Source organism: Apostichopus japonicus, chromosome 16 (assembly GCF_037975245.1).
Source record: "Apostichopus japonicus isolate 1M-3 chromosome 16, ASM3797524v1, whole genome shotgun sequence".
NCBI classification, from domain to species: Eukaryota; Metazoa; Echinodermata; class Holothuroidea; order Aspidochirotida; family Stichopodidae; genus Apostichopus; species Apostichopus japonicus.
In genome coordinates this window covers 15,984,802-16,007,378 of record NC_092576.1, presented here as the reverse complement: position 1 = coordinate 16,007,378, position 22,577 = coordinate 15,984,802, and the positions used below count along the sequence as shown (strand labels likewise).

General features: G+C 34.4%; 2 protein-coding genes across 6 annotated transcripts in view; one reads left to right on the top strand and one right to left on the bottom strand.

Moving 5' to 3' along the window:
- The window catches only part of LOC139982960 (uncharacterized), a 499,934-nt gene that overhangs the window by 289,694 nt on the left and 187,663 nt on the right, over positions 1-22,577 (top strand). The gene's annotated exons all lie outside the window — the stretch shown is intronic.
- LOC139982959 (uncharacterized) overlaps positions 1-22,577 on the bottom strand; it is an 83,661-nt gene that overhangs the window by 17,798 nt on the left and 43,286 nt on the right. For 4 of the 5 annotated variants that reach the window (XM_071996183.1, XM_071996184.1, XM_071996186.1 and 1 more), the window contains exons 5-23: positions 20,836-20,907; positions 19,520-19,591; positions 18,866-18,937; positions 18,220-18,291; positions 17,939-18,010; positions 15,712-15,783; positions 15,058-15,129; positions 13,757-13,828; positions 13,103-13,174; positions 12,462-12,533; positions 12,174-12,245; positions 11,897-11,968; positions 6,357-6,428; positions 5,703-5,774; positions 5,427-5,498; positions 5,151-5,222; positions 2,008-2,079; positions 1,354-1,425; positions 1,079-1,150 (exon numbers count right to left, since the gene is read on the bottom strand). In XM_071996183.1, the coding sequence (XP_071852284.1) occupies positions 1,079-1,150; positions 1,354-1,425; positions 2,008-2,079; positions 5,151-5,222; positions 5,427-5,498; positions 5,703-5,774; positions 6,357-6,428; positions 11,897-11,968; positions 12,174-12,245; positions 12,462-12,533; positions 13,103-13,174; positions 13,757-13,828; positions 15,058-15,129; positions 15,712-15,783; positions 17,939-18,010; positions 18,220-18,291; positions 18,866-18,937; positions 19,520-19,591; positions 20,836-20,907 (1,368 nt within the window). The remainder of the gene's footprint in view (positions 1-1,078; positions 1,151-1,353; positions 1,426-2,007; positions 2,080-5,150; positions 5,223-5,426; positions 5,499-5,702; positions 5,775-6,356; positions 6,429-11,896; positions 11,969-12,173; positions 12,246-12,461; positions 12,534-13,102; positions 13,175-13,756; positions 13,829-15,057; positions 15,130-15,711; positions 15,784-17,938; positions 18,011-18,219; positions 18,292-18,865; positions 18,938-19,519; positions 19,592-20,835; positions 20,908-22,577) is intronic. The other variant, XM_071996185.1, reaches the window with a different exon arrangement.

The following is a 22,577-nucleotide window of genomic DNA, read 5'->3' as shown; positions in this document are numbered from 1 at the left end:
ACGAACAACATACTACCCGAAGCATTTTGATAGAATTAAGGCTTCAAACCCACTTGAGTGATAACCAATCAGAGAAAGAATTGAATGTGTAGCAAGTGATATGACAGATATATAGTAAATAAATAAGAACAACACACAATTTCTTATTTACGGCTTGGCTTGCCTATAAACGTTGGTTTTCTGTGTAAATTGTCAGATTCAAAGCACCAGGGGTGCTCTCTGTAAAATTATAACACTCGGGCAATACGCCTTCAATGACAGTTATACAAAGCCAATATATTTTGTTTTTCTTTAATGTGAGATTTTGATATAATTCATAAAATCGGCGGAGAAACAGCATGGTAAACACTTTATATAAATATTGATTTACAGGAAATCACTCTTTTTAGTCAACAATATTTTTACCATTATCACATTATACAAACATCACCTTCATAAGGATTTTATAATTAGACATAAATAATACATAATTTAATAAGTTTACTGATCCTTAACATAGCTGCAAGTGATATTGTCTCTTGTATAAATTTCAAAATACGAAAAGGAAAAGCAAAGATATTGGAATAAACTATATTAATAAGTACTATTTTGTTCACCCTATTTGTAAATTCTTTCTCTGCATGTAAACTTGCATCCTTTAAATTCTTATTTTGAACAAAACAGAACTGTTGTATCATCAGCAAAAAATACAAAGTTTGATTTTGAGGATGTTGAATGAATATTAGTAATATACATAAATGAAAAGTAATGGCCCGTTACAGTTCAGTTTAGATGAGGATGTTCCATTGAAGTGGACATACTAGACCCTGTTTCCCAAGTTACCTGCAATTCAGTCATATATTATGAACATGGGACAATCCTACAATCCTGGAGGTTTGTGAGATTACAAAAGATCGTGACATGTTAGGGACGTCAAGGTATTTTCAGACATACCCCTGAAAGGACTAAATACACAAGTTATCGTACGAAAGGACATTTTACGTAACACATGAACGCAGGCAAATATCTTTGAGAAAATGAATTGAACATTTACAAAAACATAATATAAATAGGGCTTAGTGAAAAAAAAGAGACTTACAGCTCCTCAAGATTCGATAGATTAGAAAATATATGCATCTGGAGAGATCCCAACTTGTTATTATCCAGATATCTGCAAGTAATATGTATATCGTGACAGGTAGGGACGTCAAGGTCTTTTCAGAGAGACCCCTGAAAGGACTTAATGCACAAAGTTATAGTACGACAGGACATTTTATCGTAACATATGAACGCAGGCAAATATGTTTGAGAAAATGAATTGAACAAGTACAAAAACATATTATAAATAGGACTTAGTGAAAAAAAAAAAATTACAGCCGCTCAAGCTTCGAGAGATTGGAAAATATATGCATTGGGAGAGATCCCAACTTGTTTTCACCCAGATTTCTGCAAGTAATATGAATATCATACGATAACAGAGGTATGATGGTTGGCTACACCGTAAGAACTCATACTGTGTGTTACTATGTGTAACTGCAGGGATATGAAAGTCAAATTGTGAGACGAGAACATTCGTTTTTGCCTCTGCGACACTTTCTTTCCTGCGTTAGTCCACTCAGACATTTACCGAAATTAGACAGTCAATTTAACGCTTAGGCGATTTTAGGGATATTGTTTCCTTGTTAGGAGTGTGCAAATTCATAAATTAAGTAATCACGTCATTGCGAAATCTTACAAAGCCAACGAAGAAATCGCGTACGTGAATCGCAAACAAAACCACAGAGCAAATGAGAGATATCAATTTGACCGTTTCCTTAAAGGAACAATTGTGCATTTGTTATTGCTACGTTACCGTGCACCATTCTAACCCAACTAATATTCGTCAAAAAAGTTCCATAATTGGACACTCATCCAGATGGAAGAACACAAAATCCAAACACGATATAATGATGAATAGTCAATGAATAGTTTTCAATAATCAATAAATTTATTGATATTATTAATAATTGAAAATATATGTAAAGTTACAAATACTTTAAGGAAATCAAATCAGAAAATATATGTTCAGGAAGAGCCGTCAAGTTGTTTTGATTAAGTAACCTGAAAAGAACCAAGAATCATGTTTTGCATGTGACAATGTTGGAAAGTGGAAAGTATATTACTCTATGTTTATTTCTTCTTAATAAATGGGTGTTTAGTGAATTCTACATTGGGATTGGCGGTCTAGACTAATTGTCCTTTTCAAGAGTTGAGTTGTGATTGCATTCGTGTTAAAAAAAAACATCAGCTCTTCTTTCCCCATGAGTTTAGGACAAGTGAAAGTTAGTTGGAACAGTCTCTTTACTAGCTTAGAGCGAAAATGTTATTTCCCGAGAACAATCTCCCGACTTTCAACGTTGTCATAGCTGAGAATCATTAACTATTAAGTATACTAGAGGAAAGTCACGACATGTGTAAATCTGTAATTTATAACACGTGTTGACGCACAATGATTATATTTTTGACATGCTTACATGATTTCACTCCCAAATGAGCTTGCAATGAACTCAGTTTAATGAAGTGAATTACATGTCTACGATATATATGTCCATAACGGGGAACAACAGTAGGTGATTTCACTGGCTCCGTATTCAGGCTTTGCATATTATTTTATTTCATAAAACTGAGACAGTATTTAATTATTCCTTTAAAACGACAACGGATCTCCATGATCAAAATACTTCTTTGGTTCCATATAGTGTTCAATGAGAGTACACTATAAGTGATCATATTTGGCCAAAAATGCTCATTACATCATAACGATTTCATGAAAAAGACAACAAAATCTTACAACTTTTGGATGTTCTCGAGACTAGAAAAGGTGTTAATTTGGAGAGACCACAAGCTATTTGCTGACAGATCCCTGAAAGGAATTTTTAACCAAATTATGAACTAAAATGATGGGTTTTTTTCAGTCAATTTAACGCTAAAGTGATTTTACGGAACTCGTTTCTTTTTTAGGAGTGTGCAAATTCAAAAATTTAGTAATCTCATCATTGCGAAATCTTACAAAGCCAACGAAGAAATCGCATACGTGAATCGCAAACAAAACCAGACAGTAAATGAGAGATATTAATTTGACCGTGTACTTAGAGGAACAATTGTACATTTGTTCTTGCTACGTTACCGTGCACTATTCTAACCCAGTTTGCAAGTTATATTCGTCAAAATGTTCCATAATTGGACATTCATCCAGATGGAAGAACACGAAATCCAAACACGATATATCGATGAATAGTCATTGAATATTTTTCAATAATCAATCAATTTAATTACATGAATAATAATGATTGAAAATAAACTTAATAACGCTGTAAGGAAATCATATCAGAAAATATATATTCAGGAAGCGCCGTCAAGTTGTTTTGACTAAGTGACCTGAAAAGAACCAAGAATCATGTTTTGCATGTGACAATGCTTGAAAGTGGAAAGTATATAACTCTATGATATGTTTCTTTTGTCTCTATAAATGGATGTTTAGTGAATTCTCCGTTGGCGTGGATAAGGTATTACGATACACGGTCTGGACAAATTTTCCTTTTCAAATAAAAATTTAACCTTCTAGGTTGTTGCTATGCAGATCTCTGTAATAAATATAGAAATAACATCGCAAATAAATAGCCAAATGAATGTTTTATTTGGAGGAAGAAAAAGCAACGTTTTGTACTTGCATTACGCATGTTAATCTATTGAAAAACATTTTAGTATGTTAACAGATAACCATGTAGACCATTCATATGATATGATCTAAAATGATGTAACCTGATAGTCATAAGTAGCGTTTGTTTTGAAACAACTAAAATTTGGGTAAATAATCCTTCTTTCATTCATTCTCACAATAACAGCATAGGATAATGTTCACTAAAAATGCGCAAAGAATGCAAATGAAACATTTGTCGACGTTAAATCAGAAAACACGATTCCTTCCATTAGTATAAAGTCTACCGTGATTAACATGCATATACGCTATCCGTTCAACAGAATATTAGGTAAGTTACTCAAAGTCGTGTTTTTAACCTGACATTTATTACGTGATTAGCTATCAGAACAATGACGAACAACATACTACCCGAAGCATTTTGATAGAATTAAGGCTTCAAACCCACTTGAGTGATAACCATTCAGAGAAAGAATTGAATGTGTAGCAAGTGATATGACAGATATATAGTAAATAAATAAGAACAACACACAATTTCTTATTTACGGCTTGGCTTGCCTATAAACGTTGGTTTTCTGTGTAAATTGTCAGATTCAAAGCACCAGGGGTGCTCTCTGTAAAATTATAACACTCGGGCAATACGCCTTCAATGACAGTTATACAAAGCCAATATATTTTGTTTTTTTTTAATGTGAGATTTTGATATAATTCATAAAATCGGCGGAGAAACAGCATGGTAAACACTTTATATAAATATTGATTTACAGGAAATCACTCTTTTTAGTCAACAATATTTTTACCATTATCACATTATACAAACATCACCTTCATAAGGATTTTATAATTAGACATAAATAATACATAATTTAATAAGTTTACTGATCCTTAACATAGCTGCAAGTGATATTGTCTCTTGTATAAATTTCAAAATACGAAAAGGAAAAACAAAGATATTGGAATAAACTATATTAATAAGTACTATTTTGTTCACCCTATTTGTAAATTCTTTCTCTGCATGTAAACTTGCATCCTTTAAATTCTTATTTTGAACAAAACAGAACTGTTGTATCATCAGCAAAAAAAAACAAAGTTTGATTTTGAGGATGTTGAATGAATATTAGTAATATACATAAATGAAAAGTAATGGCCCGTTACAGTTCAGTTTAGATGAGGATGTTCCATTGAAGTGGACATACTAGACCCTGTTTCCCAAGTTACCTGCAATTCAGTCATATATTATGAACATGGGACAATCCTACAATCCTGGAGGTTTGTGAGATTACAAAAGATCGTGACATGTTAGGGACGTCAAGGTATTTTCAGACATACCCCTGAAAGGACTAAATACACAAGTTATAGTACGAAAGGACATTTTACGTAACACATGAACGCAGGCAAATATCTTTGAGAAAATGAATTGAACATTTACAAAAACATAATATAAATAGGGCTTAGTGAAAAAAAAGAGACTTACAGCTCCTCAAGATTCGATAGATTAGAAAATATATGCATCTGGAGAGATCCCAACTTGTTATTATCCAGATATCTGCAAGTAATATGTATATCGTGACAGGTAGGGACGTCAAGGTATTTTCAGACAGACCCCTGAAAGGACCTAATGCACAAAGTTATAGTACGACAGGACATTTTACGTAACACATGAACGCAGGCAAATATCTTTGAGAAAATGAATTGAACATTTACAAAAACATAATATAAATAGGGCTTAGTGAAAAAAAAAGAGACTTACAGCTCCTCAAGATTCCATAGATTAGAAAATATATGCATCTGGAGAGATCCCAACTTGTTTTTATTCAGATATCTGCAAGTAATATGTATATCGTGACAGGTAGGGACGTCAAGGTCTTTTCAGACAGACCCCTGAAAGGACTTAATGCACAAAGTTATAGCACGACAGGACATTTTACCGTAACATATGAACGCAGGCAAATATGTTTGAGAAAATGAATTGAACAAGTACAAAAACATATTATAAATAGGACTTAGTGAAAAAAAAAAAAATTACAGCCGCTCAAGCTTCGAGAGATTGGAAAATATATGCATTGGGAGAGATCCCAACTTGTTTTCACCCAGATTTCTGCAAGTAATATGAATATCATACGATAACAGAGGTATGATGGTTGGCTACACCGTAAGAACTCATACTGTGTGTTACTATGTGTAACTGCAGGGATATGAAAGTCAAATTGTGAGACGAAAACATTCGTTTTTGCCTCTGCGACACTTTCTTTCCTGCGTTAGTCCACTCAGACATTTACCGAAATTAGACAGTCAATTTAACGCTTAGGCGATTTTAGGGATATTGTTTCCTTGTTAGGAGTGTGCAAATTCATAAATTAAGTAATCACGTCATTGCGAAATCTTACAAAGCCAACGAAGAAATCGCGTACGTGAATCGCAAACAAAACCACAGAGCAAATGAGAGATATCAATTTGACCGTTTCCTTAAAGGAACAATTGTGCATTTGTTATTGCTACGTTACCGTGCACCATTCTAACCCAACTAATATTCGTCAAAAAAGTTCCATAATTGGACACTCATCCAGATGGAAGAACACAAAATCCAAACACGATATAATGATGAATAGTCAATGAATAGTTTTCAATAATCAATAAATTTATTGATATTATTAATAATTGAAAATATATGTAAACTTACAAATGCTGTAAGGAAATCAAATCAGAAAATATATGTTCAGGAAGAGCCGTCAAGTTGTTTTGACTAAGTGACCTGAAAAGAACCAAGAATCATGTTTTGCATGTGACAATGTTGGAAAGTGGAAAGTGTATTACTTTATGTTTATTTCTTCTTAATAAATGGGTGTTTAGTGAATTCTACATTGGGATTGGCGGTCTAGACTAATTGTCCTTTTCAAGAGTTGAGTTGTGATTGCATTCGTGTTAAAAAAAAAACATCAGCTCTTCTTTCCCCATGAGTTTAGGACAAGTGAAAGTTAGTTGGAACAGTCTCTTTACTAGCTTAGAGCGAAAATGTTATTTCCCGAGAACAATCTCCCGACTTTCAACGTTGTCATAGCTGAGAATCATTAACTATTAAGTATACTAGAGGAAAGTCACGACATGTGTAAATCTGTAATTTATAACACGTGTTGACGCACAATGATTATATTTTTGACATGCTTACATGATTTCACTCCCAAATGAGCTTGCAATGAACTCAGTTTAATGAAGTGAATTACATGTCTACGATATATATGTCCATAACGGGGAACAACAGTAGGTGATTTCACTGGCTCCGTATTCAGGCTTTGCATATTATTTTATTTCATAAAACTGAGACAGTATTTAATTATTCCTTTAAAACGACAACGGATCTCCATGATCAAAATACTTCTTTGGTTCCATATAGTGTTCAATGAGAGTACACTATAAGTGATCATATTTGGCCAAAAATGCTCATTACATCATAACGATTTCATGAAAAAGACAACAAAATCTTACAACTTTTGGATGTTCTCGAGACTAGAAAAGGTGTTAATTTGGAGAGACCACAAGCTATTTGCTGACAGATCCCTGAAAGGAATTTTTAACCAAATTATGAACTAAAATGATGGGTTTTTTTCAGTCAATTTAACGCTAAAGTGATTTTACGGAACTCGTTTCTTTTTTAGGAGTGTGCAAATTCAAAAATTTAGTAATCTCATCATTGCGAAATCTTACAAAGCCAACGAAGAAATCGCATACGTGAATCGCAAACAAAACCAGACAGTAAATGAGAGATATTAATTTGACCGTGTACTTAGAGGAACAATTGTACATTTGTTCTTGCTACGTTACCGTGCACTATTCTAACCCAGTTTGCAAGTTATATTCGTCAAAATGTTCCATAATTGGACATTCATCCAGATGGAAGAACACGAAATCCAAACACGATATATCGATGAATAGTCATTGAATATTTTTCAATAATCAATCAATTTAATTACATGAATAATAATGATTGAAAATAAACTTAATAACGCTGTAAGGAAATCATATCAGAAAATATATATTCAGGAAGCGCCGTCAAGTTGTTTTGACTAAGTGACCTGAAAAGAACCAAGAATCATGTTTTGCATGTGACAATGCTTGAAAGTGGAAAGTATATAACTCTATGATATGTTTCTTTTGTCTCTATAAATGGATGTTTAGTGAATTCTCCGTTGGCGTGGATAAGGTATTACGATACACGGTCTGGACAAATTTTCCTTTTCAAATAAAAATTTAACCTTCTAGGTTGTTGCTATGCAGATCTCTGTAATAAATATAGAAATAACATCGCAAATAAATAGCCAAATGAATGTTTTATTTGGAGGAAGAAAAAGCAACGTTTTGTACTTGCATTACGCATGTTAATCTATTGAAAAACATTTTAGTATGTTAACAGATAACCATGTAGACCATTCATATGATATGATCTAAAATGATGTAACCTGATAGTCATAAGTAGCGTTTGTTTTGAAACAACTAAAATTTGGGTAAATAATCCTTCTTTCATTCATTCTCACAATAACAGCATAGGATAATGTTCACTAAAAATGCGCAAAGAATGCAAATGAAACATTTGTCGACGTTAAATCAGAAAACACGATTCCTTCCATTAGTATAAAGTCTACCGTGATTAACATGCATATACGCTATCCGTTCAACAGAATATTAGGTAAGTTACTCAAAGTCGTGTTTTTAACCTGACATTTATTACGTGATTAGCTATCAGAACAATGACGAACAACATACTACCCGAAGCATTTTGATAGAATTAAGGCTTCAAACCCACTTGAGTGATAACCATTCAGAGAAAGAATTGAATGTGTAGCAAGTGATATGACAGATATATAGTAAATAAATAAGAACAACACACAATTTCTTATTTACGGCTTGGCTTGCCTATAAACGTTGGTTTTCTGTGTAAATTGTCAGATTCAAAGCACCAGGGGTGCTCTCTGTAAAATTATAACACTCGGGCAATACGCCTTCAATGACAGTTATACAAAGCCAATATATTTTGTTTTTCTTTATAAGATATAAGATATAAGATATAAGAATCTTTATTGACCATAAAAGGAATTGGAGTTCACTCCATCTCAGTATAACATACATAAAACAGTCAAAAATACATCAAAACATAAGATTTATAATATATACATTTCTTAAGACAATAAAAATTCATGTACTGGCATATAGTAAAAAACCTTATTTCCTACAAAACTCGTTGGCAAGACTAAGAATGGCCCTTGGCAAGAACGAACGTCTGTATCTTTCTGTCCGGCATCTGATGACAATTGGCCTGCCAGTTCGACTGCTATAATCAACCTGATTTCCTAGAGGATGTTCCGACGACGTAATTGACATAATATTTCTTTTAGTTACCCTGACAAGCAGCTCATCTACTGATCTGAGATCATCAGACCGGCAAACTCGCCTCGCTTTTCTAACAAGTGTATTAATCTTAGCCATGTCTCTAGCGGTCGTATTGCCACCCCATGCAGCCAAGCAGAATGTAATAATGGTCTCGATGGCCGCATTGTAGAACAAAGAAATGAGAGAGGCGTCTAGTCTGAATAAATTGAGCTTCCGTAGAAAGAACATACGTTGATTAGTTTTGGCCAGAACAGTATTCACATGTTCACCCCACTCCAATTTATCAGTAATGAAAACTCCCAGATACTTATAAGAATGGACTTGTTCTACTGGCTCGTTCCTAATTTCAATTCTCTCTAGTTGGTGCCCCCTACGCCGGAAATCAACAACAAGCTCCTTTGTTTTAGACACATTCAGTTGTAATCTGTTTTCGTCACACCAATTCGTAAAGGTGGATATTTCATGCCTATACCCGGTTTCGTCACCACTCTTCTCAATAAGACCTAAAATGCATGTGTCGTCAGCAAATTTAACAATATGCGTGTTGGGTTGTGTGCTGCGACAGTCAGAGGTATAGAGGGTGAAAAGAACGGGTGATAAAACACAACCTTGTGGGGCACCAGTATTCATCACAATATCGCTAGAAACTCTGCCATTCACAAATACTCTCTGTGTCCTATTTGTCAGGAAGTCCAACACCCACTTTGTCAGATTATAGTTGATTCCATAACCACACATTTTGTCAACTAAGATGTGTGGAAGGATGGTGTTGAATGCAGATGAAAAATCTACAAATAGGACTCTAGCAAAATTACCAGGACTATCCAAGTGCCTATACATGGAGTCAACAAAAAACAAGATTGCATCTTCCACAGAGCGCTTTTCCCTGTACGCAAACTGCAGGGGGTCCTCATGATCAAGAATTTGGGGGCGCAATCGTGAAAGTACGAGACGTTCCAAGATTTTCATGGGGATCGAGGTGAGTGCCACTGGTCTTAAGTCATTTAAAACACTAAAGGCAGATTTTTTAGGGATTGGCACCAAGTGGGAAGTTTTCCAGGAGACTGGGACATGATGAGTGAGTAGAGACATGTTAAAAATATGATGATAAATGTAAGAGAGCTGTTCATGACACATTTTGAGGACTTTACCATTAATACCATCTGGTCCAGAGGCCTTGCCAGGTTTTACCCGCCTCAATTCCCGGGAGACTTCACCACGGGTAAACTCTATTCTTTCAGATTGACAAAAACCATCTAGTCTATGAGAGGCACGCCGAAGCTCTGCTGAAAATTCATGGTTATCAAACCTAGCATAAAACTTGTTCAAAACATCAGGCATGTTGTCAGAGGTTATATTGTCTACAGTGATATCATTGGTTTTATGGTTTTCCCACCCAGTCACGCTTTTCATGCCTTTCCATACCATGCTAGTGTCATTTGATTTGAAATGACTTTCTATTTTGTCCTTGTATCTATCCTTGGCCTTCCGTATTTCACCATCTAATTTCCGGTTCACCGTTCTCAGTTTATCTCGATCACCTTCTCTGAAGCAAGTTTTCTTCTCGTTGATAACAGCTTTCAGTTCTGACGTTACCCATGGTTTGTTGTTTGGATAGAGTGTCACCCATTTCTTTTCAACTACGATGCCTTTACAAAAGTTAATATATTCACCAACAGTGTATGTGAGTTCATCGATATCTTTACAGTTGTTCATAAACAAGTCCCAATCAGTCTCTTCGAAGCAGTCCTGCAGGCGTTCCTGGACCGCCTGGTTCCAGACTTCAATTGTTTTCTTGATCGGCTTACTCTGTCGGAGCACTGGTCTGTAGGTTGGGTATAAGGTGATTACATCATGGTCTGAATTGCCAAGGGGTGGATGGAAAGTCGGCTTATAAGCGTCTTTTATCGAACAATAGAATAAGTCCAGCATATTATTCCCTCGCGTGGCTCTGTTTACATACTGCGTGTATCCATAGAAACCATCTTGACAGTTGTTGAAGTCACCAGTAATGAGGCTTACTGCGTCTGGGGATTTGGTTTGTTGTTCAGCAAATAACCCGATCAGTATTTAATGTGAGATTTAATGTGAGATTTTGATATAATTCATAAAATCGGCGGAGAAACAGCATGGTAAACACTTTATATAAATATTGATTTACAGGAAATCACTCTTTTTAGTCAACAATATTTTTACCATTATCACATTATACAAACATCACCTTCATAAGGATTTTATAATTAGACATAAATAATACATAATTTAATAAGTTTACTGATCCTTAACATAGCTGCAAGTGATATTGTCTCTTGTATAAATTTCAAAATACGAAAAGGAAAAACAAAGATATTGGAATAAACTATATTAATAAGTACTATTTTGTTCACCCTATTTGTAAATTCTTTCTCTGCATGTAAACTTGCATCCTTTAAATTCTTATTTTGAACAAAACAGAACTGTTGTATCATCAGCAAAAAAAAACAAAGTTTGATTTTGAGGATGTTGAATGAATATTAGTAATATACATAAATGAAAAGTAATGGCCCGTTACAGTTCAGTTTGACCCTGTTTCCCAAGTTACCTGCAATTCAGTCATATATTATGAACATGGGACAATCCTACAATCCTGGAGGTTTGTGAGATTACAAAAGATCGTGACATGTTAGGGACGTCAAGGTATTTTCAGACATACCCCTGAAAGGACTAAATACACAAGTTATAGTACGAAAGGACATTTTACGTAACACATGAACGCAGGCAAATATCTTTGAGAAAATGAATTGAACATTTACAAAAACATAATATAAATAGGGCTTAGTGAAAAAAAAAGAGACTTACAGCTCCTCAAGATTCGATAGATTAGAAAATATATGCATCTGGAGAGATCCCAACTTGTTTTTATTCAGATATCTGCAAGTAATATGTATATCGTGACAGGTTGGGACGTCAAGGTCTTTTCAGACAGACCCCTGAAAGGACTTAATGCACAAAGTTATAGTACGACAGGACATTTTACCGTAACATATGAACGCAGGCAAATATCTTTGAGAAAATGAATTGAACATTTACAAAAACATAATATAAATAGGGCTTAGTGAAAAAAAAAGAGACTTACAGCTCCTCAAGATTCCATAGATTAGAAAATATATGCATCTGGAGAGATCCCAACTTGTTTTTATTCAGATATCTGCAAGTAATATGTATATCGTGACAGGTTGGGACGTCAAGGTCTTTTCAGTCAGACCCCTGAAAGGACTTAATGCACAAAGTTATAGTACGACAGGACATTTTACCGTAACATATGAACGCAGGCAAATATCTTTGAGAAAATGAATTGAACAAGTACAAAAACATATTATAAATAGGACTTAGTGAAAAAAAAAAAAAAAAAAAAAAAACTTACAGCTCCTCAAGCTTCGAGAGATTGGAAAATATATGCATTGGGAGAGATCCCAACTTGTTTTCACCCAGATTTCTGCAAGTAATATGAATATCATACGATAACAGAGGTATGATGGTTGGCTACACCGTAAGAACTCATACTGTGTGTTACTATGTGTAACTGCAGGGATATGAAAGTCAAATTGTGAGACGAGAACATTCGTTTTTGCCTCTGCGACACTTTCTTTCCTGCGTTAGTCCACTCAGACATTTACCGAAATTAGACAGTCAATTTAACGCTTAGGCGATTTTAGGGATATTGTTTCCTTGTTAGGAGTGTGCAAATTCATAAATTAAGTAATCACGTCATTGCGAAATCTTACAAAGCCAACGAAGAAATCGCGTACGTGAATCGCAAACAAAACCACAGAGCAAATGAGAGATATCAATTTGACCGTTTCCTTAAAGGAACAATTGTGCATTTGTTATTGCTACGTTACCGTGCACCATTCTAACCCAACTAATATTCGTCAAAAAAGTTCCATAATTGGACACTCATCCAGATGGAAGAACACAAAATCCAAACACGATATTATGATGAATAGTCAATGAATAGTTTTCAATAATAGGACTTAGTGAAAAAAAAAGAAAGAAAAAACTTACAGCCGCACAAGCTTCGAGAGATTGGAAAATATATGCATTGGGAGAGATCCCAACTTGTTTTCACCCAGATCTCTGCAAGTAATATGAATATCATACGATAACAGAGGTATGATGGTTGGCTACACCGTAAGAACTCATACTGTGTGTTACTATGTGTAACTGCAGGGATATGAAAGTCAAATTGTGAGACGAAAACATTCGTTTTTGCCTCTGCGACACTTTCTTTCCTGCGTTAGTCCACTCAGACATTTACCGAAATTAGACAGTCAATTTAACGCTTAGGCGATTTTAGGGATATTGTTTCCTTGTTAGGAGTGTGCAAATTCATAAATTAAGTAATCACGTCATTGCGAAATCTTACAAAGCCAACGAAGAAATCGCGTACGTGAATCGCAAACAAAACCACAGAGCAAATGAGAGATATCAATTTGACCGTTTCCTTAAAGGAACAATTGTGCATTTGTTATTGCTACGTTACCGTGCACCATTCTAACCCAACTAATATTCGTCAAAAAAGTTCCATAATTGGACACTCATCCAGATGGAAGAACACAAAATCCAAACACGATATAATGATGAATAGTCAATGAATAGTTTTCAATAATCAATAAATTTATTGATATTATTAATAATTGAAAATATATGTAAACTTACAAATACCGTAAGGAAATCAAATCAGAAAATATATGTTCAGGAAGAGCTGTCAAGTTGTTTTGATCAAGGAACCTGAAAAGAACCAAGAATCATGTTTTGCATGTGACAATGTTGGAAAGTGGAAAGTATATTACTCTATGTTTATTTCTTCTTAATAAATGGGTGTTTAGTGAATTCTACATTGGGATTGGCGGTCTAGACTAATTGTCCTTTTCAAGAGTTGAGTTGTGATTGCATTCGTGTTAAAAAAAAAACATCAGCTCTTCTTTCCCCATGAGTTTAGGACAAGTGAAAGTTGGTTGGAACAGTCTCTTTACTAGCTTAGAGCGAAAATGTTATTTCCCGAGAACAATCTCCCGACTTTCAACGTTGTCATAGCTGAGAATCATTAACTATTAAGTATACTAGAGGAAAGTCACGACATGTGTAAATCTGTAATTTATAACACGTGTTGACGCACAATGATTATATTTTTGACATGCTTACATGATTTCACTCCCAAACGAGCTTGCAATGAACTCAGTTTAATGAAGTGAATTACATGTCTACGATATATATGTCCATAACGGGGAACAACAGTAGGTGATTTCACTGGCTCCGTATTCAGGCTTTGCATATTATTTTATTTCATAAAACTGAGACAGTATTTAATTATTCCTTTAAAACGACAACGGATCTCCATGATCAAAATACTTCTTTGGTTCCATATAGTGTTCAATGAGAGTACACTATAAGTGATCATATTTGGCCAAAAATGCTCATTACATCATAACGATTTCATGAAAAAGACAACAAAATCTTACAACTTTTGGATGTTCTCGAGACTAGAAAAGGTGTTAATTTGGAGAGACCACAAGCTATTTGCTGACAGATCCCTGAAAGGAATTTTCAACCAAATTATGAACTAAAATGATGGGTTTTTTCAGTCAATTTAACGCTAAAGTGATTTTACGGAACTCGTTTCTTTTTTAGGAGTGTGCAAATTCAAAAATTTAGTAATCTCATCATTGCGAAATCTTACAAAGCCAACGAAGAAATCGCATACGTGAATCGCAAACAAAACCAGACAGTAAATGAGAGATATTAATCTGACCGTTTCCTTAAAGGAACAATTGTGCATTTGTTCTTGCTACGTTACCGTGCACTATTCTAACCCAACTAATATTCGTTAAAAAAGTTCCATAATTGGACACTCATCCAGATGGAAGAACACAAAATCCAAACACGATATAATGATGAATAGTCAATGAATAGTTTTCAATAATAGGACTTAGTGAAAAAAAAAAAAAAAAAAAACTTACAGCCGCTCAAGCTTCGAGAGGTTGGAAAATATATGCATTGGGAGAGATCCCAACTTGTTTTCACCCAGATTTCTGCAAGTAATATGAATATCATACGATAACAGAGGTATGATGGTTGGCTACACCGTAAGAACTCATACTGTGTGTTACTATGTGTAACTGCAGGGATATGAAAGTCAAATTGTGAGACGAAAACATTCGTTTTTGCCTCTGCGACACTTTCTTTCCTGCGTTAGTCCACTCAGACATTTACCGAAATTAGACAGTCAATTTAACGCTTAGGCGATTTTAGGGATATTGTTTCCTTGTTAGGAGTGTGCAAATTCATAAATTAAGTAATCACGTCATTGCGAAATCTTACAAAGCCAACGAAGAAATCGCGTACGTGAATCGCAAACAAAACCACAGAGCAAATGAGAGATATCAATTTGACCGTTTCCTTAAAGGAACAATTGTGCATTTGTTATTGCTACGTTACCGTGCACCATTCTAACCCAACTAATATTCGTCAAAAAAGTTCCATAATTGGACACTCATCCAGATGGAAGTACACAAAATCCAAACACGATATAATGATGAATAGTCAATGAATAGTTTTCAATAATCAATAAATTTATTGATATTATTAATAATTGAAAATATATGTAAACTTACAAATACTGTAAGGAAATCAAATCAGAAAATATATGTTCAGGAAGAGCCGTCAAGTTGTTTTGATAAAGTAACCTGAAAAGAACCAAGAATCATGTTTTACATGTGACAATGTTGGAAAGTGGAAAGTATATTACTCTATTTTTATTTCTTCTTAATAAATATGTGTTTAGTGAATTCTACATTGGGATTGGCGGTCTAGACTAATTGTCCTTTTCAAGAGTTGAGTTGTGATTGCATTCGTGTTAAAAAAAAACATCAGCTCTTCTTTCCCCATGAGTTTAGGACAAGTGAAAGTTAGTTGGAACAGTCTCTTTACTAGCTTAGAGCGAAAATGTTATTTCCCGAGAACAATCTCCCGACTTTCAACGTTGTCATAGCTGAGAATCATTAACTATTAAGTATACTAGAGGAAAGTCACGACATGTGTAAATCTGTAATTTATAACACGTGTTGACGCACAATGATTATATTTTTGACATGCTTACATGATTTCACTCCCAAACGAGCTTGCAATGAACTCAGTTTAATGAAGTGAATTACATGTCTACGATATATATGTCCATAACGGGGAACAACAGTAGGTGATTTCACTGGCTCCGTATTCAGGCTTTGCATATTATTTTATTTCATAAAACTGAGACAGTATTTAATTATTCCTTAAAAACGACAACGGATCTCCATGATCAAAATACTTCTTTGGTTCCATATAGTGTTCAATGAGAGTACACTATAAGTGATCATATTTGGCCAAAAATGCTCATTACATCATAACGATTTCATGAAAAAGACAACAAAATCTTACAACTTTTGGATGTTCTCGAGACTAGAAAAGGTGTTAATTTGGAGAGACCACAAGCTATTTGCTGACAGTTCCCTGAAAGGAATTTTCAACCAAATTATGAACTAAAATGATGGGTTTTTTTCAGTCAAAATTTGGGTAAATAATCCTTCTTTCATTCATTCTCACAATAGCAGCATAGGATAATGTTCACTAAAAATGCGCAAAGAATGCAAATGAAACATTTGTCGACGTTAAATCAGAAAACACGATTCCTTCCATTAGTATAAAGTCTACCGTGATTAACATGCATATACGCTATCCGTTCAACAGAATATTAGGTAAGTTACTCAAAGTCGTGTTTTTAACCTGACATTTATTACGTGATAAATATCAGAACAATGACGAACAACATACTACCCGAGGCATTTTGATAGAATTAAGGCTTCAAACCCACTTGAGTGATAACCAATCAGAGAAAGAATTGAATGTGTAGCAAGTGATATGACAGATATATAGTAAATAAATAAGAACAACACACAATTTCTTATTTACGGCTTGGCTTGCCTATAAACGTTGGTTTTCTGTGTAAATTGTCAGATTCAAAGCACCAGGGGTGCTCTCTGTAAAATTATAACACTCGGGCAATACGCCTTCAATGACAGTTATACAAAGCCAATATATTTTGTTTTTCTTTAATGTGAGATTTTGATATAATTCATAAAATCGGCGGAGAAACAGCATGGTAAACACTTTATATAAATATTGATTTACAGGAAATCACTCTTTTTAGTCAACAATATTTTTACCATTATCACATTATACAAACATCACCTTCATAAGGATTTTATAATTAGACATAAATAATACATAATTTAATAAGTTTACTGATCCTTAACATAGCTGCAAGTGATATTGTCTCTTGTATAAATTTCAAAATACGAAAAGGAAAAACAAAGGTATTGGAATAAACTATATTAATAAGTACTATTTTGTTCACCCTATTTGTAAATTCTTTCTCTGCATGTAAACTTGCATCCTTTAAATTCTTATTTTGAACAAAACAGAACTGTTGTATCATCAGCAAAAAAAACAAAGTTTGATTTTGAGGATGTTGAATGAATATTAGTAATATACATAAATGAAAAGTAATGGCCCGTTACAGTTCAGTTTGACCCTGTTTCCCAAGTTACCTGCAATTCAGTCATATATTATGAACATGGGACAATCCTACAATCCTGGAGGTTTGTGAGATTACAAAAGATCGTGACATGTTAGGGACGTCAAGGTATTTTCAGACATACCCCTGAAAGGACTAAATACACAAGTTATAGTACGAAAGGACATTTTACGTAACACATGAACGCAGGCAAATATCTTTGAGAAAATGAATTGAACATTTACAAAAACATAATATAAATAGGGCTTAGTGAAAAAAAAGAGACTTACAGCTCCTCAAGATTCGATAGATTAGAAAATATATGCATCTGGAGAGATCCCAACTTGTTTTTAGCCAGATATCTGCAAGTAATATGTATATCGTGACAGGTTGGGACGTCAAGGTCTTTTCAGACAGACCCCTGAAAGGACTTAATGCACAAAGTTATAGTACGACAGGACATTTTACCGTAACATATGAACGCAGGCAAATATGTTTGAGAAAATGAATTGAACAAGTACAAAAACATATTATAAATAGGACTTAGTGAAAAAAAAACAAAAAAACTTACAGCTCCTCAAGCTTCGAGAGATTGGAAAATATATGCATTGGGAGAGATCCCAACTTGTTTTCACCCAGATTTCTGCAAGTAATATGAATATCATACGATAACAGAGGTATGATGGTTGGCTACACCGTAAGACTTGAACTCATACTGTGTGTTACTATGTGTAACTGCAGGGATATGAAAGTCAAATTGTGAGACGAGAACATTCGTTTTTGCCTCTGCGACACTTTCTTTCCTGCGTTAGTCCACTCAGACATTTACCGAAATTAGACAGTCAATTTAACGCTTAGGCGATTTTAGGGATATTGTTTCCTTGTTAGGAGTGTGCAAATTCATAAATTAAGTAATCACGTCATTGCGAAATCTTACAAAGCCAACGAAGAAATCGCGTACGTGAATCGCAAACAAAACCACAGAGCAAATGAGAGATATCAATTTGACCGTTTCCTTAAAGGAACAATTGTGCATTTGTTATTGCTACGTTACCGTGCACCATTCTAACCCAACTAATATTCGTCAAAAAAGTTCCATAATTGGACACTCATCCAGATGGAAGAACACAAAATCCAAACACGATATTATGATGAATAGTCAATGAATAGTTTTCAATAATAGGACTTAGTGAAAAAAAAAAAAAAAAAAAACTTACAGCCGCACAAGCTTCGAGAGATTGGAAAATATATGCATTGGGAGAGATCCCAACTTGTTTTCACCCAGATCTCTGCAAGTAATATGAATATCATACGATAACAGAGGTATGATGGTTGGCTACACCGTAAGAACTCATACTGTGTGTTACTATGTGTAACTGCAGGGATATGAAAGTCAAATTGTGAGACGAAAACATTCGTTTTTGCCTCTGCGACACTTTCTTTCCTGCGTTAGTCCACTCAGACATTTACCGAAATTAGACAGTCAATTTAACGCTTAGGCGATTTTAGGGATATTGTTTCCTTGTTAGGAGTGTGCAAATTCATAAATTAAGTAATCACGTCATTGCGAAATCTTACAAAGCCAACGAAGAAATCGCGTACGTGAATCGCAAACAAAACCACAGAGCAAATGAGAGATATCAATTTGACCGTTTCCTTAAAGGAACAATTGTGCATTTGTTATTGCTACGTTACCGTGCACCATTCTAACCCAACTAATATTCGTCAAAAAAGTTCCATAATTGGACACTCATCCAGATGGAAGAACACAAAATCCAAACACGATATAATGATGAATAGTCAATGAATAGTTTTCAATAATCAATAAATTTATTGATATTATTAATAATTGAAAATATATGTAAACTTACAAATACTGTAAGGAAATCAAATCAGAAAATATATGTTCAGGAAGAGCCGTCAAGTTGTTTTGATAAAGTAACCTGAAAAGAACCAAGAATCATGTTTTGCATGTGACAATGTTGGAAAGTGGAAAGTATATTACTCTATTTTTATTTCTTCTTAATAAATGGGTGTTTAGTGAATTCTACATTGGGATTGGCGGTCTAGACTAATTGTCCTTTTCAAGAGTTGAGTTGTGATTGCATTCGTGTTAAAAAAAAACATCAGCTCTTCTTTCCCCATGAGTTTAGGACAAGTGAAAGTTAGTTGGAACAGTCTCTTTACTAGCTTAGAGCGAAAATGTTATTTCCCGAGAACAATCTCCCGACTTTCAACGTTGTCATAGCTGAGAATCATTAACTATTAAGTATACTAGAGGAAAGTCACGACATGTGTAAATCTGTAATTTATAACACGTGTTGATGCACAATGATTATATTTTTGACATGCTTACATGATTTCACTCCCAAATGAGCTTGCAATGAACTCAGTTTAATGAAGTAAATTACATGTCTACGATATATATGTCCATAACGGGGAACAACAGTAGGTGATTTCACTGGCTCCGTATTCAGGCTTTGCATATTATTTTATTTCATAAAACTGAGACAGTATTTAATTATTCCTTTAAAACGACAACGGATCTCCATGATCAAAATACTTCTTTGGTTCCATATAGTGTTCAATGAGAGTACACTATAAGTGATCATATTTGGCCAAAAATGCTCATTACATCATAACGATTTCATGAAAAAGACAACAAAATCTTACAACTTTTGGATGTTCTCGAGACTAGAAAAGGTGTTAATTTGGAGAGACCACAAGCTATTTGCTGACAGATCCCTGAAAGGAATTTTCAACCAAATTATGAACTAAAATGATGGGTTTTTTCAGTCAATTTAACGCTAAAGTGATTTTACGGAACTCGTTTCTTTTTTAGGAGTGTGCAAATTCAAAAATTTAGTAATCTCATCATTGCGAAATCTTACAAAGCCAACGAAGAAATCGCATACGTGAATCGCAAACAAAACCAGACAGTAAATGAGAGATATTAATTTGACCGTGTCCTTAGAGGAACAATTGTACATTTGTTCTTGCTACGTTACCGTGCACTATTCTAACCCAGTTTGCAAGTTATATTCGTCAAAATGTTCCATAATTGGACATTCATCCAGATGGAAGAACACGAAATCCAAACACGATATAATGATGAATAGTCATTGAATATTTTTCAATAATCAATCAATTTAATTACATGAATAATAATGATTGAAAATAAACTTACAAACGCTGTAAGGAAATCATATCAGAAAATATATATTCAGGAAGCGCCGTCAAGTTGTTTTGACTAAGTGACCTGAAAAGAACCAAGAATCATGTTTTGCATGTGACAATGCTTGAAAGTGGAAAGTATCTAACTCTATGATATGTTTCTTTCTTCTTAATAAATGGATGTTTAGTGAATTCTCCATTGGCGTGGATAAGGTATAACGATACACGGTCTGGACAAATTTTCCTTTTCAAGTAAAAATTTAAATTAACTTAAACAATTTACCTTAACAATAAAGAGACTAGGAAACATTTGGGTAATTAAGGAAATATGACTTTTCACTTTTTCTCCAAGTAAAAGCTGAAAAATGAAAGATGTACGAGTGAATTCAACCCTTTTACGTTGAAATGTGGTCTGTTAACCAAGGCCTGGTTTTTGCATTGTATAAGTACATGAAAAATATGACATTTGAAATATGTTGCGTATTTTCTCATTTATTTGCATGTAACATTTCTTATTTGTAAAATTCTGTAAATATACATTTATTCAGAAATGCAGGATACATAGCCATTTACATGGAATAATTTAACACAACAGTGTTACCTTGTTAATTCATAGTAAAACGAGCAGACATAAACATTTTATCTCTATTCTGGTGGATTAGATGTCTTAAAAGAGTTTGCTGTTACAGATACTAACAAATTAAGCAATTTAGCCATAGCATTCACTGAATTTTGAATAAACCATCACTTACTAACAAAAGCAAAGATTTTTATCAATCAAGTTGACAAAACATAGCAAAAATTTAATATATGATTATTTTTGGTATGATTTTCCCAAAGCGAACATAAAATACAAGTATTTTTTGATAAATAGTCATTTTGGGGCAAAATGGATATATTATACAATTTTTTTTTGTATCTTTGGGGCGTTCCAATACACCCCAACCAGTTAAGTGTAGCAATACACCTCTACTTGTAATAAGTTCTATCTTTGGGGCGTACCAATACGCCCCAACCAGTTAAGTGAAGCAATACACCACTATGATAAATTGTATATATCTTTGGGGCATACCAGTACGCCCCAACCAGTTAAGTGTAGAAATGCACCTCTATGGATAAATTGTATATATCTTTGGGGCGTACCAGTACGCCCCAACCAGTTAAGTGTAGCAATACACCACTATGATTAATTATATACATATCTTTGGGGCGTACCAGTACGCCCCAACCAGTTAAGTGTTGAAATATACCACTATGATAAATTGTATATATCTTTGGGGCGTACCAGTACGCCCCAACCAGTTTAGAGTAGAAATACACCCCTATGATAAATTGTATATATCTTTGGGGCGTACCAGTACGCCCCAACCAGTTAAGTGTAGCAATACACCACTATGATTAATTGTATATATCTTTGGGGCGTACCAGTACGCCCCAACCAGTTAAGTGTAGCAATAGACCACTATGATAAATTGTATATATCTTTGGGGCGTACCAGTACCCCCCAACCAGTTAAGTGTTGAAATATACCACTATGATAAATTGTATATATCTTTGGGGCATACCAGTACGCCCCAACCAGTTTAGAGTAGAAATACACCCCTATGATAAATTGTATATATCTTTGGGGCGTACCAGTACGCCCCAACCAGTTAAGTGTTGAAATATACCACTATGATAAATTGTATATATCTTTGGGGCGTACCAGTACGCCCCAACCAGTTTAGAGTAGAAATACACCCCTATGATAAATTG